Below are 16,760 nucleotides of genomic sequence, written 5' to 3' on the forward strand. Positions count from 1 at the left end.
GTTTTATAAAAACCAAACATCTCGCCCTTGATAGTATAGCATCAAAGACACTGCGGTATTTAAGGACCATTAAATTTGTCAGTATAGTATGTATTTTTTTGTAATTTGCAAAAAATGTGGACATTTGTAACAGTGTAGGTAATAAGATAATGTAACATCAAGTCTAAATCCAACAAATATACCATTTCATTTCCCATACTCGGGAATCGAACCCGAAACTACTTATGTTTATAACCATTATATCGAGGCAATTTCATTCTATTAATGAAATTATTTAAAAGATAATACCTTTCAGACTTTTCTTTTTATATTTCACTCTTTAGTATGAGTATGAGCCTATGAGCCCTAATTCGATAGGGTTATGCAGAGTAGACATAAAGAATACATAGGGATAATAAATTGTTCATATAAACTTTTAGAATACTTTATTGTAGTTTTAACCATAATTATATCAATGACGACGAGATATTTGTCGTGAAGGTACGCATCATGCAATCAAATATCAACAAAAGAACTTCGTTGTGAAGAACTATATTCCAGCTACCTTTCAGTTTCATCAGACACATGTTGTGGTTACCATCTAGCAAAGATGTATTGTATTTGTTTATATTTACCAAACAAGCCTAAACTCTATGAGCTCGTGTCGTAGTACAATTACTATTGAAGTGCCTACGGCTTCCTAAGTAATACATGATCATTGATCAGTACCATTATCAATATCATCATAATATTACACAGTACCTAAATAGGCACATATGGATGTAAAGTTTCAAGTCAATAGGTAACGGGGAAGCAGCTCAAATTAAATTTGTAAGATTATATTACAGCACACACCAAGACAAAATAAAAAAATAATAAAGGCTTCTAATAATAATAAACTTTTACTTTACTTTGCCTTCAAATTATCTACCACCTTTATTTTTTTTAAATCAGATAGTATCCCTAAAACCTTTTCCTAAGTCTAAAAAAGAATATGCTTAAAACCGCATCAAAATTAGTTAAGCCAAACGCGAGATATTCGCGCAAAAACATACAGGTCAAACTGAGAACCTCCTAGAAGTCGTTTAATAAAAACAAAGAAAATTCATTCAGAAGAAATTTATTTCAGAAGAACATTTTTTTTACATTCCACCTCTTAACCTTAAAACTAAATGCAGTGTAGATTCTTTTTGAATATTATAGTCGGAAAGTGTGCGGCCATCTTCCAGTTGCTTGCCTGCGAAGATCAATCTTTGTTGGTCAGGTGGAATTCCCTCTTTGTCTTGAATTTTTGCTTTTACATTTTCGATGGTGTCTGATGGCTCAACTTCTAAAGTTATTGTTTTTCCAGTCAAGGTTTTGACAAAGATTTGCATACCGCCTCTTAGACGAAGAACTAAATGCAGTGTAGATTCCTTCTGAATGTTGTAGTCGGAGAGTGTGCGGCCATCTTCCAGCTGCTTACCGGCGAAGATCAGTCGTTGCTGGTCAGGTGGGATTCCCTCTTTGTCCTGAATTTTGGCTTTGACATTTTCAATTGTGTCTGAAGGTTCGACCTCGAGTGTGATGGTCTTACCGGTCAGGGTCTTGACAAAGATTTGCATACCACCACGCAGACGCAATACCAAGTGAAGGGTCGACTCCTTCTGAATGTTGTAGTCGGAGAGAGTGCGGCCATCTTCCAGCTGCTTACCGGCGAAGATCAGTCGTTGCTGGTCAGGTGGGATTCCCTCTTTGTCTTGGATTTTAGCTTTGACGTTTTCAATTGTGTCAGAGGGCTCAACTTCCAGTGTGATAGTTTTACCAGTCAAGGTTTTGACAAAGATTTGCATACCACCACGCAGACGCAATACCAAGTGAAGGGTCGACTCCTTCTGAATGTTGTAGTCGGAGAGAGTGCGGCCATCTTCCAGCTGCTTACCGGCGAAGATCAGTCGTTGCTGGTCAGGTGGGATTCCCTCTTTGTCCTGAATTTTGGCTTTGACATTTTCGATTGTGTCTGAAGGCTCAACCTCGAGTGTGATGGTCTTACCCGTGAGGGTCTTGACAAAGATTTGCATACCACCACGCAGACGCAATACCAAGTGAAGGGTCGACTCCTTCTGAATGTTGTAGTCGGAGAGAGTGCGGCCATCTTCCAGCTGCTTACCGGCGAAGATCAGTCGTTGCTGGTCAGGTGGGATTCCCTCTTTGTCTTGGATTTTAGCTTTGACGTTTTCAATTGTGTCGGAGGGCTCAACTTCCAGTGTGATAGTTTTACCAGTCAAGGTTTTGACAAAGATTTGCATACCACCACGCAGACGCAGGACTAAGTGGAGGGTAGACTCCTTCTGAATGTTGTAGTCGGAGAGAGTGCGGCCATCTTCCAGCTGCTTACCGGCGAAGATCAGTCGTTGCTGGTCAGGTGGGATTCCCTCTTTGTCTTGGATTTTAGCTTTGACGTTTTCAATTGTGTCAGAGGGCTCAACCTCGAGTGTGATGGTCTTACCGGTCAGGGTCTTGACAAAGATTTGCATACCACCACGCAGACGCAATACCAAGTGAAGGGTCGACTCCTTCTGAATGTTGTAGTCGGAGAGAGTGCGGCCATCTTCCAGCTGCTTACCGGCGAAGATCAGTCGTTGCTGGTCAGGTGGGATTCCCTCTTTGTCCTGAATTTTGGCTTTGACATTTTCAATTGTGTCTGAAGGTTCGACCTCGAGTGTGATGGTCTTACCGGTCAGGGTCTTGACAAAGATTTGCATACCACCACGCAGACGCAATACCAAGTGAAGAGTGGACTCCTTCTGAATGTTGTAGTCGGAGAGTGTGCGGCCATCTTCCAGCTGCTTACCGGCGAAGATCAGTCGTTGCTGGTCAGGTGGGATTCCCTCTTTGTCTTGGATTTTAGCTTTGACGTTTTCAATTGTGTCAGAGGGCTCAACTTCCAGTGTGATAGTTTTACCAGTCAAGGTTTTGACAAAGATTTGCATACCACCACGCAGACGCAGGACTAAGTGGAGGGTAGACTCCTTCTGAATGTTGTAGTCGGAGAGTGTGCGGCCATCTTCCAGCTGCTTACCGGCGAAGATCAGTCGTTGCTGGTCAGGTGGGATTCCCTCTTTGTCCTGAATTTTGGCTTTGACATTTTCGATTGTGTCTGAAGGTTCGACCTCGAGTGTGATGGTCTTACCGGTCAGGGTCTTGACAAAGATTTGCATACCACCACGCAGACGCAATACCAAGTGAAGGGTCGACTCCTTCTGAATGTTGTAATCAGAAAGGGTACGGCCATCTTCCAGCTGCTTACCGGCGAAGATCAGTCGTTGCTGGTCAGGTGGGATTCCCTCTTTGTCCTGAATTTTGGCTTTCACATTTTCAATGGTGTCAGAGGGCTCAACCTCGAGTGTGATGGTCTTACCCGTGAGGGTTTTGACAAAGATTTGCATACCACCACGCAGACGCAGGACTAAGTGGAGGGTAGACTCCTTCTGAATGTTGTAGTCGGAGAGAGTGCGGCCATCTTCCAGCTGCTTACCGGCGAAGATCAGTCGTTGCTGGTCAGGTGGGATTCCCTCTTTGTCCTGAATTTTGGCTTTGACATTTTCAATTGTGTCTGAAGGTTCGACCTCGAGTGTGATGGTCTTACCGGTCAGGGTCTTGACAAAGATTTGCATACCACCACGCAGACGCAATACCAAGTGAAGGGTCGACTCCTTCTGAATGTTGTAGTCAGAGAGAGTGCGGCCATCTTCCAGCTGCTTACCGGCGAAGATCAGTCGTTGCTGGTCAGGTGGGATTCCCTCTTTGTCCTGAATTTTGGCTTTCACATTTTCAATGGTGTCAGAGGGCTCAACCTCGAGTGTGATGGTCTTACCCGTGAGGGTTTTGACAAAGATTTGCATACCACCACGCAGACGCAATACCAAGTGAAGGGTCGACTCCTTCTGAATGTTGTAGTCGGAGAGAGTGCGGCCATCTTCCAGCTGCTTACCGGCGAAGATCAGTCGTTGCTGGTCAGGTGGGATTCCCTCTTTGTCCTGAATTTTGGCTTTGACATTTTCGATTGTGTCTGAAGGTTCGACCTCGAGTGTGATGGTCTTACCGGTCAGGGTCTTGACAAAGATTTGCATACCACCACGCAGACGCAATACCAAGTGAAGGGTCGACTCCTTCTGAATGTTGTAATCAGAAAGGGTACGGCCATCTTCCAGCTGCTTACCGGCGAAGATCAGTCGTTGCTGGTCAGGTGGGATTCCCTCTTTGTCCTGAATTTTGGCTTTGACATTTTCAATTGTGTCTGAAGGTTCGACCTCGAGTGTGATGGTCTTACCGGTCAGGGTCTTGACAAAGATTTGCATACCACCACGCAGACGCAATACCAAGTGAAGGGTCGACTCCTTCTGAATGTTGTAGTCGGAGAGAGTGCGGCCATCTTCCAGCTGCTTACCGGCGAAGATCAGTCGTTGCTGGTCAGGTGGGATTCCCTCTTTGTCTTGGATTTTAGCTTTGACGTTTTCAATTGTGTCAGAGGGCTCAACTTCCAGTGTGATAGTTTTACCAGTCAAGGTTTTGACAAAGATTTGCATACCACCACGCAGACGCAGGACTAAGTGGAGGGTAGACTCCTTCTGAATGTTGTAGTCGGAGAGAGTGCGGCCATCTTCCAGCTGCTTACCGGCGAAGATCAGTCGTTGCTGGTCAGGTGGGATTCCCTCTTTGTCCTGAATTTTGGCTTTGACATTTTCGATTGTGTCTGAAGGTTCGACCTCAAGAGTGATAGTCTTACCAGTCAGGGTCTTGACAAAGATTTGCATACCACCACGCAGACGAAGGACCAAGTGAAGGGTGGACTCCTTCTGAATGTTGTAGTCGGAGAGAGTGCGGCCGTCTTCCAGCTGCTTGCCGGCGAAGATCAATCGCTGTTGGTCTGGGGGGATACCCTCCTTGTCCTGAATCTTAGCTTTCACATTTTCAATTGTGTCCGAAGGTTCAACCTCGAGTGTTATGGTTTTCCCCGTCAAAGTCTTCACAAAGATCTGCATGTTGTCTGTAATAGAAGAAAATTGCTGGTTAAAATCAACATTATTTCACAATGTACTAGGTAAACAATTTGTGAGTCACTAATATCTTTCGGTACAAGTATGACTAATAACAATGACAACACCTAGACAATTGGTTTAACAGCCCTGTGTAGTTTCACTTCACTGTGCAATATACCACATAAGTACACAGTAACTTATTATACTCATAAACAGGTAAGGTATAAAATAAGAACCAACCAAAACAACAATACAGCTAAGGTTCTTAAAGAAATAAAAAAAAAATAACACGCTGCAGGAAACGATTGCTACAAGACTAACGTTAATAAGTAGGTCACGGATAAAATAAAATGAGAAAATGAGGGCGACCTACTACGCTGGCTTGACTATCTCGTAATGACCATCTTTTATTGCAGAAAATTAAGTTTAAATTATTCATAGAACAGTGAAATCACCATAAAGTAGGCCACAATGCCATATTTGAATTATCTTACCCTGTTTAAATTGATGAGAACAATATGTATTAGTTATATTAATTTTAATTTATTTTGTTCAATAGAAAACGACTATGACGAAGTAGGCACTGCACTGAATATTATGATTTATTTTGTCATTATCAACAATAACTTTAGAAATTGAGCATTATTTTTATTGTTGGATGTGATTTATACAGAATACATGCTTGAATTTATAAAGAGAACTTCACACGAAATTTACTTTCAAAGCAACGAATGTAAAATCGGATCACTGTTGAAATCAAGATGGCGTACGATCAATAATAAAAACTGCGTAGTTCACTACAATATGTATTCACTTTTCATCACCGATGTGTAAATAAAAACTAAAACACTAAATATTTAATAAATAAAAAAATAACACTTACCAATTTAATCACTAGAATTTAGTCTGATAAAACACAAAATTTCAATAAAATTGTTATCTCTGACGAACAACTCTAAAAAGTCACACGCTTGTGAATTCCTTTTTCAATTCTCGTTTTCAAATGCGCTGCTGCGAGCACCGATGTACCCTTTTTATAGACACGGTCTCGGGGAAAATCAATGCTACGAAGCGCACCGAACATATTACCGAAGTTAACCGAAGCTATTTTTGTCTCTCTTTGGCACCCGTGAAAGATAGAGATAACAAGTATGTTCTAGAACGCATGCGTTGCTTCTTTTCCTTTGTGACGTAAACTGTTTGGTCTGGAACTGGTGGAAGCCCTAACAAAACAAAGCCGTTTACTGTGTTCTGCGTATCATGGCGATCAATAATAAAAACAGAGTTTCGACGCAAAACAATGCCGTTGCTTTCTGTTATTTACTCAGAATAAATGTACCTGTGTTTTTATAGGGAACTAGGTGCCTTAATAAAACAAAATTAAATTCGATAGCTAGCCTACCAACTTCATAAATTGTAAACCTAATTAAGAACTTATTACCTAACTGTGGTTAGTTCATTAGGCCGTCTGTAGATATGTTATCATAATCACATAAGTAATTAAATTAAAGAAAGGCACACGGCCATAGAAATTATTTAGAAAACATACCTATACTTAGGTACTTATAGTTGTTATCCACATAAAATATTAATACCTCGGTATAGGTATTATTAATTGATTTAGGCACCTATGGATACCTACCAGCATTTAATCCCACATACAATAATTAAATAGGTATCATAACTTAGTTTATTTTTACGTTAGCGAAAAGTGTATTTTCTTTTGGTAACCGGTCATTCATTAAATAAAGGGCATTAACACATTTTATTTGAACGTGGTTATTTTCGTCTGAAGTTCTGAACCCTTTTATAAATAAAAACTTGTTTAATTTTAGATAAACTATTCTAAGGTTCGCAGAGGAAGTACTTATACGAACTTACTAGGTAACCAGATATTTTTAGGGTCACGGGTATAAGCTACCTAATAGGGCAAGTGACCCGGTTGTGGCCATCGACCCCTTTGTGGCCACTTGGGCCTTCAAATATTTATAACTAAGGCATGGACAAATAAATTACTCTGTGATGTACAGTATTTAAAATATTGAATATTGGAGACACTGATACCGTTGGCAGCTTTGATGTGTCAAACTTCACTTCGATGCAACAAGTCATTCTTTTTAGTTGAGGGTGAAATTGTTAAGATCTTAACAAAAAGGCTAAGGCGAGCGGGTGAGGATTTGGTTTTTATTTTTTTAATCTTTGCTTATTGTTTGGATGTTTATGTTAATACTACATGAAGAATATATTATCTTAGTGGAACTAAAGTTATTTTGTCGCCATATGTTTCTGAAGTGGGATTATTAGAAGGTGGCCACTAATGGAGACAAAATTATGAATTTCTCCATCTTTGGCCACACGGCTGGCCAAAATTTTTGTACATAAACGCAGAAACTTCTAGTCATTTATCGTAATTTATTTATTATTTTTCCTTGGCTTTACATATCAAAAAATACATATTTTTCATTTTCAGAGATGCTATAAATTGCCTTCACACAAAGGGAGGTCAGTTTACTTTACAGCTTTTACCAACGTCATATAAATATTGATCTCTTTATTAGTAAGTTAAATTCAAGTGAAGTAATAATATTTCATATTTTCCAGATTAAATAAAAACCATTGTTTCTAAAATGTCAAATTTAATTAATAAATTTTAATTACTTTTATTGTATTTTTTGATGGCCAGAACTGGCACACGACCGTGGCCAGAAATGGCACGAATCTGGCCAAAAATGGCACAAACTCCCTTTTTTTTTCTTTTTTATACAATTATTTTTCTATTGGACGTTCTTTAAAAAAAGGGTTTTCTTAGGCAAGATTAATACATGTTAAATGACTTTTTACAAGAAATATGTTCATGATAACGAAAACTATAAGTTAAGACAGCCTCAAAGTCGACAAAATTCTTAAAGTGGCCACAACCGGGTCACTCACGATACTTGTAGTTGTAGCGATAAAAATGATGAACCTAAGAAAACAATTGCAGGAAATCCTGTCTAAGTTCAGTAGGTCAACTGAATATTTACAGTCGCATTAACGGTTAAGATAGCAGTTGGAATCATTGATTTACCTAAAAAAAAGTAAGTCAACATGTACAGCTTATAAATGAGCCACTGTTGACCAAAGCCCTCTTCTCACATGGAGAAGGTTTGAGAAATAATCACCACGCTTGCTAAATGCTGGTTGGCATTTATAAGTGCCTAGGTACTTTACTTATGTAGTATCTAGTCTATCTACCTTATGTAAGTAATACTTAGAGATATTATTGTTAAGTTATAAGTAGAATTGCATCAGATACTGTATACAACAGTTTGTACCTAAGCATAAATTATGTCTAGGTACACGTATATAGCTGTACATTATGTAAAATCACACGATGGTATGACTCATCGTTTTAAGGGGAATAGGTACGTGACGAAATGAAATTATTGTGCAATACCTAAAACATTTTAAATCTCTCATTTTTAATTTTTTTGTCCTTTCTTCCTTTATTGGTATGGGAAGATATAAAATTGTAGGGTTTAAGGTTGTGGAGATAAAGAGGGCTATCTGAAATCTATGTCTACCCATAAGCATCTACAGTCCGTATCTTTATCAATAAACTAATGTGCTTTGTCTGACAGACTCCAGACGACCAGACGAGACGAGATTAAAAGGTCAATAACCTCGGTGAGGGAGGGCGTCATTGCATTTTTCGCTTCGAGTTCATCTGAAGGTCTGAACTTTCTAGACACAAAGACCCTCCGAGTCACCCTTTATTACATTTTTTACCTGCGATTAGGGTGCATATTTACATCCATACAGATAGTGAAATAACAATGTCTGGATCGTGGGAACCAAACCCGTGACTGGTTACGCAGTTTCGCAGCACCAACAGTTACAAATTAGTGCCAAGATTGATTTCCAGAGAATAATATTTTTGGTGCGTAGTTTTTTCAGTAGCATTTAGCGGGCATCGGTCTCGCTCGGTGTAAAACCAGTAAAATTGGCATATTTCCTATTGAGATAGGTATAGATTAGACTGTTTCATCGCACTTTGTAGACAAATAAACCCGATTAGACTAAAATGAAAAGTAATATTTTCATGTCAGTCGGTCGATGGTCGGGCGCGAGGTTATTCCGGTCATTATCACAAATACCTACCGAAACAAGTGAAAAAAACGTGATGTTTGCATATTTCATTCTATCTGATAAGTAAACAGTAAACAGACAGGCCTCTATCGCTTCCACATCGCTCTAGAAACGTATTGTGGACATACCTATTCTATTGTTCACAAATCACAATAAATTATCGAACAATAGCTCTGATTTTATAAATACAAAAACGTTTATGAACATATTGTGCCTTCCTGTTCATTTTATACATAAGGGTATTTATATACATACATATATAATTAACCTCACGCCTGTCTCCCATGGGGGTAGGCAGAGACAATGGAACGCCAATTGCTACGATCTTACAGATCTCTTTCGCTTCTTTCCTACATAATTAGTAGTTAAGTACTCAGAAAGAAATAAAATAATATTTTGCAGTTCTATTGCGCTTTATGTACTAAAAATAAAGACCACGAGTCGTGGTTTAAAAAGGCAGTAAAATAAATACCACGACTAATGTTGTCATACTTTATTTTTGTCATTTACCAGGTACCTTAATACCACACAAAAACTAGGTAGGTAGCTTTTTATCAGACTTCGTGCTGTTTAATTTCGAAGTCGAAAGTCCATTTTTTCTCTAATATCAAGGTTGGTGCAGTGGCTGGGTGACCAACGTGTCACGTGTCACGGGTTCGATGCCCGCCTGCAACTCTCATGCGCATAAGGCCGGCTCCACATGTTGGTCCCAACGCTCGTACCAACGTTGGACTGCAAACTCGGTGAGGCGTACACACGTTGGCTAATAAACTAGTTCTATCCCGTCAACGCCAATGTGAAGATGTCCGATACAGAAATCGAAACTGCTCTGAGCGCGTTTATAGTAATGATGAGTGCACATTTATATTTGTTACTGAGAAAAAATAAAAAGACAATCTCTCTGTGTTAATAGTAATTGTATTCGATTTATCATAAATCGGAGCAAGAAAGCTATCCATGAACTCATAAGCAAACCAATTTGGTTTAAAAATATCATCTGTTGATGATCCAGATCGAGTAGAGTCACTAATTTTCTTTCTGTAAAGGCGATATGTGCTCATTAATGATTCTCGCTTTTTTTTTAAATCTTCGATTGAGAAATTCATTCCCATATTTTGTTGAATGGTGCGCCATGCATCAGCTAATAAATTTATATTTTTGTGGTCCTTTCGAGTTGCGTCCCATATTATTGGATGTGCATGATAAAGTTCTGTAAATTCTATTACTTTTTCATTTGTCCAAGCCGGTGACGATTTTGTGGATGAGAAAGCCATTCTCGCTCGACGTAATGCACTCGCTGCGTGTTGTAACAGAACTGAGCAAAGCGCCAACGTGTGGACAGATCGCGAGCGTTGGCGCAGATTCCTTTGATGAAACCGACACGAGCCGGCCAACTACCAACGCTCGCCCTAACGTTGGGACCAATGCCATTTTCTAGATCCACACGTTGGATGAATAGCGTTGGGGCCAATATTGGGGCCAACGTGTGGAGCCGGCGTAAAACAAAAGAAAAAAAAATGACAATGACTTGAATGTGTAGGTAGGCAATTCAAATTATACCTAACAGGACTAAACTGAAATTCAAGTGATATACCTACCTAAGTAGGCTTATGTACAGTTATACATAATATTACAGTAGGTATTGTCGTGAATTTCTGATTATTTCCTTATTTTTACGCTCTATAAAAATATCTAGGACATACGTTAATTAGATACTGTTATAACAAGCGTTATTGGGCAAACAGTATGCTTCCGACAATCCGACTGTTTCTTATTACGAATTTAGATTTCAAATTGATAAATATTTTTTATTAAATGCTCCTATTTTCCCGGATGTTTTCGAGGCTACACGTGTACATCGCTGCGTACATTGCATTAAAATACATTATACTACGCGGAACTATTAGGAATAGGTATTCAGTAACTATTAATACCTACCGCACTTTATTCAATGGCAGTGCAAGGCTATTAAACCTATGATATTCACAGTTCGCATCGCTGAAAACACTTCGTTTTTGGTAAAGCGCCAAGTAAATATTTTGCGTGCGTAAAAAGATTTCCCGGAGACTTTAATGAGGGCATTTGTTTTCAAACGAATTCTAGGTGATTCAACTTTTTATATGTATGAAATTTCTCTTAAATGTTTTTCATCTATCTTTCTTGTTAACGTTAGATGCAAAAACAACTGCATGTTTTTTTTAAACAACTGAAGTTTACAATACAATCTTTTCCAGGTTCTCCAAGGGCAAAAAAAACATAATGATTCTTAAATTTTAACTCCTAAATAAATAGGATGCTAATAAAATTGGTCTTTTCTTTACCAACATCTTAGGATATTATGGTCTATTCTTTAAAATACCATCTAGTTCTAGGTGGGTACAATAGAATAAGGTAAAATTGTATAGATTCTACTGCTTTATTCTAAAACTTTTGTTAAACAAAGTAACCATTTATCCATAGTATTCATGTTAAATATCTATGAATAGAGTTTTGTAACTAAGATGATAACATTGTTACATACTTCATGGTATTTTACGTCAACGTCACGCCATTTATGCTCGAAAGGGTAGGCCGAGGTGCACATTACGGCACGTAATACAATGTACACCCACTTTTCACTGTGCTATTAGCCCCGTGTAATTAGGGGGCGAGCCTATTGCCATATACTGTGCACAATTCCAGACTTCGTGCTACTACTAAGAAATTTTCGAAAAACCGAAAAAAGCCCAGTAGTAGTTTAATCGATCGGAGAATCGAACCCAAGGCCCCTTGTTCGGCCGCACTTGCATCCACTCGACCAACGAAGCAGTCAGTTCATGGTATTTTAATGATCATGTAATTAGTTATCTCTAAAGTCTTGTCCACATAATTATAGCATTGAGTGATTAACTTGTTAGTTAACTATGTTACTAATTACTATGTTATTAATCAATAATCAAAATAAATAAACAATGGTCATTAAATAAAACAACATCATAGTCATGTACTCTTCAACAGTAATTATTATTTAAATAAACTAAGAATTAACAATATTTACACCAATAATACAAACAACTTTGTAGTTTACGACTATAGGAATAAAGCGCTATATCAATTAGCCTCCTAATCACTTCTTTTTTTCTTCAACAGCTTCCCAAGGGCGAGGCCCTCTCTTGTTTTCCCAGTTGTCTATGTCAAGTTTCTGTATTTCTTCATATGTTTCTTCTAAAGTGACATTCTTCTCTTTGTTAAGTCCCATTTTCGCTGCCTCCTCTCTACTTACACCTTTTACCTTAGAAAATTGGTATCTGAAAGGAAATAATAAGTAATTTTATTACTTTTTTTTATCAATAATACTTTTTGCATAATAAATAGGATGGGTGTTTGTTAATCTTCAATTTAAAAACATCAGATTGAGATTAGATTTTACATACAAATAGTTCATTGTTTAAATTAACATAAGGATGTTTCATACAATAAATTTTAAGTAAAGTGATGACTGTTAAAGGAAACAATGAGTATTGCCTACTGCTATTAAGGAAATGATGACAAATAGTCCACATATGTAGGTATTATTAATACATTATCTCTACACTTGCCATTCTTAAGAATTTGTACTCAAACAATATAGTGTTCTATCTATTTAGTCCATACAATAGATAATGACAAAATATTAGACACATTTTTTTTAAAGTTGTTGCATATAGTTGCAATACTTAGATGAAATGAATCAATGTTTAGTAATGGGAGCTGGCTATGTCATTTCTAAGTATAGAATGTACATAGAAGTGATGTCATGCAAGATTTCAAATCCATACATCATGCAAAGTATTTTTTTCCATAATAAACTAAAAAAATACATAACAATATACAATATTTTTAAATAATCAACCAGACAGACATTACAATAAAAATTAGTTGTCAATCCTATTGAGAAATTATTGCAGATAACAGTAATAAATATCATGAATATCATCAACTTATCATATACTCATATCAACTTATAATAACATAATTATATTGACTAATGCATTCTTTACACAAGATTTCATCAGCATTTTGGAAATAATTATTGCTTATCAACATTCAGGATATGACCTTAACTCTGATTACTTATGACTTAGTTAATTCCTACACTATTATTGCTCCAAGTGAATTGGTTGAAAATCATGTTTTGATTCTCTTGCAAGATCTAGCAATTTTACTGTTAATAAATAACAATGATTATTTGTAGGTATGTTATTATGTTATGTACTCAATTTGTACATTATTTAAAACCATGTGTTCATATTTAAACACTAACCAAAAGTTACAGATAAGATAGTAGAAGGAAGCAATGTAAAAATATTAATTTCTTTACATAGTACGATGCCATAGTAAAGGGGCTCTTTTGTAATGCCATTATACAAACATATAACAAACTGAGGTAATATTTAATCACATTAGTTACAATAATACAATAATTGAGTTAAAAGGACACGTATGTTTTTCAAAGAATGTAAAAATCACCTGATTTGTGTCCATTCTCGCAAACCGAATGATCCTCCAACCATAAATAAAATGAAGGGCAAACCATACTTAAATGATTTCCGTTTGCTTAAGGTCGAGAGGGTATTGTACATAGAACCTAGTCGGGCATTTAATTCTTGCATCATTTCCAAAATTTTAGGAATTCAGAGAAGATAAACACCGTGATATAACAACATAACCTTAAATTCTTATATTGACAGTTCCGTCTTCCGTCAAATGTCAACTCAACAGTAGCTTTTTTTGTTTTGACAATGAAATGCACGTAGTCGAAGATATTGTAGAAAACTATTTTATGCATACGTTTGTGTCAATTAAGTTAATAAAATATTTGTTATTTATTTATCCATACAGACTAATGGAGAATTATGATTACAGATTCGCAATAAAAGCTAAAAACAAAAATACCTATTTGTTTTAGGACGATGCTTACGACTGTCACTAAACAGCTGATATCGCCATTTTCCTAAATTTTGTTGTTTAGCGTCAGCCCGTCAGGCGTCAGCTTCGAGTTTGATTATAAATCTTTGTTCTATTTACTAGTACATATTGTGTAAAATGGTGGAATTTGTAGCTAAGTGATACAGCGATATTAACCATGGCATCCACCAGTCAAGCCAAACCAGTGTATTACGAAGATCCTCCGCCCGGTGCTCTCAACGAAGATGAATTCTTCTGTACGGAGAGAATAGTACCACGTAAAATCAAGCCTCAAAATTTAGTGATACGGCTTATGGATAGAGAAATTTACGGTTCCCGAAAACCTGGCTCTCACTTTCATGTCGTTCGAGAGTTTTATCAAAACGTGTTTCCGAATTTGACTATTGTTAATGTAGAAAAACCACCATGTTTCCTGAGGAAATTTAGCCCAGATGGAAAGCATTTCATAGCATTTTCTGCTGACCAAACATCTCTAGAGGTATAGACATGATTTTAAAATAACATGCTATTCATTCTACATGCTTTTTCTATGAAGTTTTTTAAATGGATTCCAAAACATTTTTACAGATTTATGAGTACAGAGGTGCCTCTGCTGCCGGAGATCTAGTTGCAGGATATCCTTCAGATTTACTTAATGCTGATGCTGATGCACACCATAGAATTAGAACTCACATTTTTTACAGGTTTTTTAAGGTAAACATCTTTTATTAACTAATCAGATGTAAATTAACTTATGTATGAAATGGTGGATATGTTAGGTACCAAACAATATAATGAGTCTCAAATTACTATCTATATCTTTTCAGCCGAAGTTCACAGTAAATGTGTGTCAGCAAAGAGAAGTGCAGAGGTCTGAGCGCAATGTTGGCCACATGCCCGTAATGGACCAGCAGTTGAACAGAGAGTGCAGTCTGTTCACTGAAGACGGAAGATATGTCATTGTGGGATCAGCAGCACACATTCCTGATGACCTTAGACCACATTTCTATCATATCCATAGCAACAATGAAGCTGTTACTCCTACTATTAGGTATTTTGCTAAAAAGTAATGATACAATAATCAACCAAGATTTGTTACTTATTTGACTCATTTTCTGTCTTGTTTCAGATCAGCTCTAGAAGATTATTCCCTCCATCTTGTTGACTTGCATCAAGGCAAGTTGTGTGACACAAAGCATTTCAGAATTGACAAAATTTACCTGTCTCACAATCAAGGGATTTATTTGTACAAGGAAGTGTTAGCAGTTCTATCAGTGCAGCATCAAACAATACACTTGTTCCAGATTGTTGAAGGCATGCTCATAGAAATAAGGAAAATTGGCAGATTTTGCTATGATGACGATCCATTTATAGTGAACTCTGTTTTTGTGCCATTAACAAATGAAAGACCCTTTCATGAAGAAACCATTAATAGCCTAAAACACAGATTACTAGTTTTCCTTTTTAAAAGGGCTAAGACAATCAGTGATGAATCTAGAGACCCCCTTGAACTAAGGAAGTTTTACAAATATTTTGACATGTTCAAAAGTCTTCGGATGTGGAAGATGCAGTTGTTAGATGAGGATCACCTTTTTATAAAGTATGCCAGCGAAGAGGTCGTGACATTGCGTGTGGCAGAACCTAACAGTCAGTCATCGTTTTTCGTCATTTACCAAATAAGTGAAAGCAAAATATTAGAAGTATATGAGAACACATCAGAAGGTCTTTTACAGCTTTTTGAGAATTACTGTGACTGCTTTAGAAATGCCAGGCTATGCGCCGACTCACAGTTCACTTGTTCTCCATCTAATAATCTTTATGCAAGGCTTACACAACAAAGATTTAAACAAACTATAGTTAGAGCTATTTATGGAGGCCGAACCGAAGCCACAAAGAGAATTCTAGCGCAGCTGCCTATCAGTGCACAGTCTTATAGTGGATCTCCATATTTAGATCTAGGACTATTCAGCTATGATGACAAATGGGTCTCCGTTATGGAAAGGCCAAAAGCGTATGGAGAATATCCCATAAGGTAAGATATTACAACCCTAAGAATATTATGTTTTATGTTGCTTCTATAACAGTTGCTCATTATCTTTTAGCCTTAGTACTGCAGTGGGATCATGGCTGAAATCTAATCATTATATTTCGTCACATTACAGATTTTATGCACGTGACTCGGGATTACTAAAATTCAAGATTTACGCAGGCGTTTTAGGACAGTCAGTGCCAGCTAGTGCGCGGAGACTTGTCGCATTCACATTCCATCCAACCGACCCATTCGCCATCAGTGTACAGAGAACGAACTCTGAATATATTGTGAATTTCCATATTAGAAACGCGGTGTTTAGTTAAAACTTAGACTAATTATGTAATAATAAGTGTAAAATGTATTAATAATATTATTTAATACTACTGTGTAGTATATAGGGTGCGTTGGGGTAACATCGGACGGATTTTCGAATAGTTGCGAGGATGTTGCAAAAACTTAATTTTCTCCATTTTGGTACACAGCACATTAATGAAAAATAGTGGAAACGAATCATTATTAAACATAGTGTAATTTTTAATTTCATTTATTTATAAATACTCAATACTTTTTGCTCTGCAAGCCTATAAAACCAGGACACATTTTTTTTTTATGTAATGACGATTTGGTCATCTTGGGGTAAGTTCGAACAACAATTTAAAATAACTTCTAGTGCT

The 16,760-nt window shown here is 37.3% G+C and overlaps 3 protein-coding genes across 20 annotated transcripts; 1 reads left to right on the forward strand and 2 right to left on the reverse strand.

Annotated features, from left to right (window-relative positions):
- Nucleotides 1-1,083: 1,083 nt before the first annotated feature.
- LOC118274107 (polyubiquitin-C) lies at nucleotides 1,084-6,050 on the reverse strand. 18 transcript variants are annotated; one of them, XM_050707674.1, is made up of 3 exons: nucleotides 5,884-6,050; nucleotides 4,721-5,008; nucleotides 1,084-4,264 (listed from the first exon to the last, which is right to left on the reverse strand). In XM_050707674.1, exons 2-3 carry the CDS (start codon nucleotides 5,001-5,003, stop codon nucleotides 1,122-1,124), a joined length of 3,426 nt encoding a protein of 1,141 aa, XP_050563631.1. In that variant the 5' UTR covers nucleotides 5,004-5,008; nucleotides 5,884-6,050; the 3' UTR covers nucleotides 1,084-1,121. The 18 variants fall into 18 exon arrangements, with proteins under 18 accessions (XP_050563631.1, XP_050563618.1, XP_050563654.1 ...); XM_050707661.1 differs by having other exon boundaries at nucleotides 1,084-4,435; nucleotides 4,664-5,008; XM_050707697.1 differs by having other exon boundaries at nucleotides 1,084-3,815; nucleotides 4,500-5,008.
- A 6,054-nt stretch (nucleotides 6,051-12,104) lies between these two features.
- Nucleotides 12,105-13,856, reverse strand: LOC118274127 (cytochrome c oxidase assembly protein COX16 homolog, mitochondrial). The gene is made up of 2 exons (XM_035591507.2): nucleotides 13,617-13,856; nucleotides 12,105-12,415 (listed from the first exon to the last, which is right to left on the reverse strand). The coding sequence occupies exons 1-2, from the start codon at nucleotides 13,760-13,762 to the stop codon at nucleotides 12,235-12,237; spliced, it is 327 nt and encodes a 108-aa protein (XP_035447400.2). The 5' UTR covers nucleotides 13,763-13,856; the 3' UTR covers nucleotides 12,105-12,234.
- Nucleotides 13,857-14,020: 164 nt separating this feature from the next.
- LOC118274126 (DET1 homolog) lies at nucleotides 14,021-16,469 on the forward strand. The gene is made up of 5 exons (XM_035591506.2): nucleotides 14,021-14,553; nucleotides 14,643-14,768; nucleotides 14,882-15,105; nucleotides 15,184-16,086; nucleotides 16,217-16,469. The coding sequence occupies exons 1-5, from the start codon at nucleotides 14,233-14,235 to the stop codon at nucleotides 16,407-16,409; spliced, it is 1,767 nt and encodes a 588-aa protein (XP_035447399.1). The 5' UTR covers nucleotides 14,021-14,232; the 3' UTR covers nucleotides 16,410-16,469.
- The last annotated feature ends 291 nt before the right edge of the window (nucleotides 16,470-16,760 follow it).

The sequence above is a fragment of the Spodoptera frugiperda genome, chromosome 3, assembly GCF_023101765.2.
Source record: "Spodoptera frugiperda isolate SF20-4 chromosome 3, AGI-APGP_CSIRO_Sfru_2.0, whole genome shotgun sequence".
Classification (NCBI taxonomy): Eukaryota; Metazoa; Arthropoda; class Insecta; order Lepidoptera; family Noctuidae; genus Spodoptera; species Spodoptera frugiperda.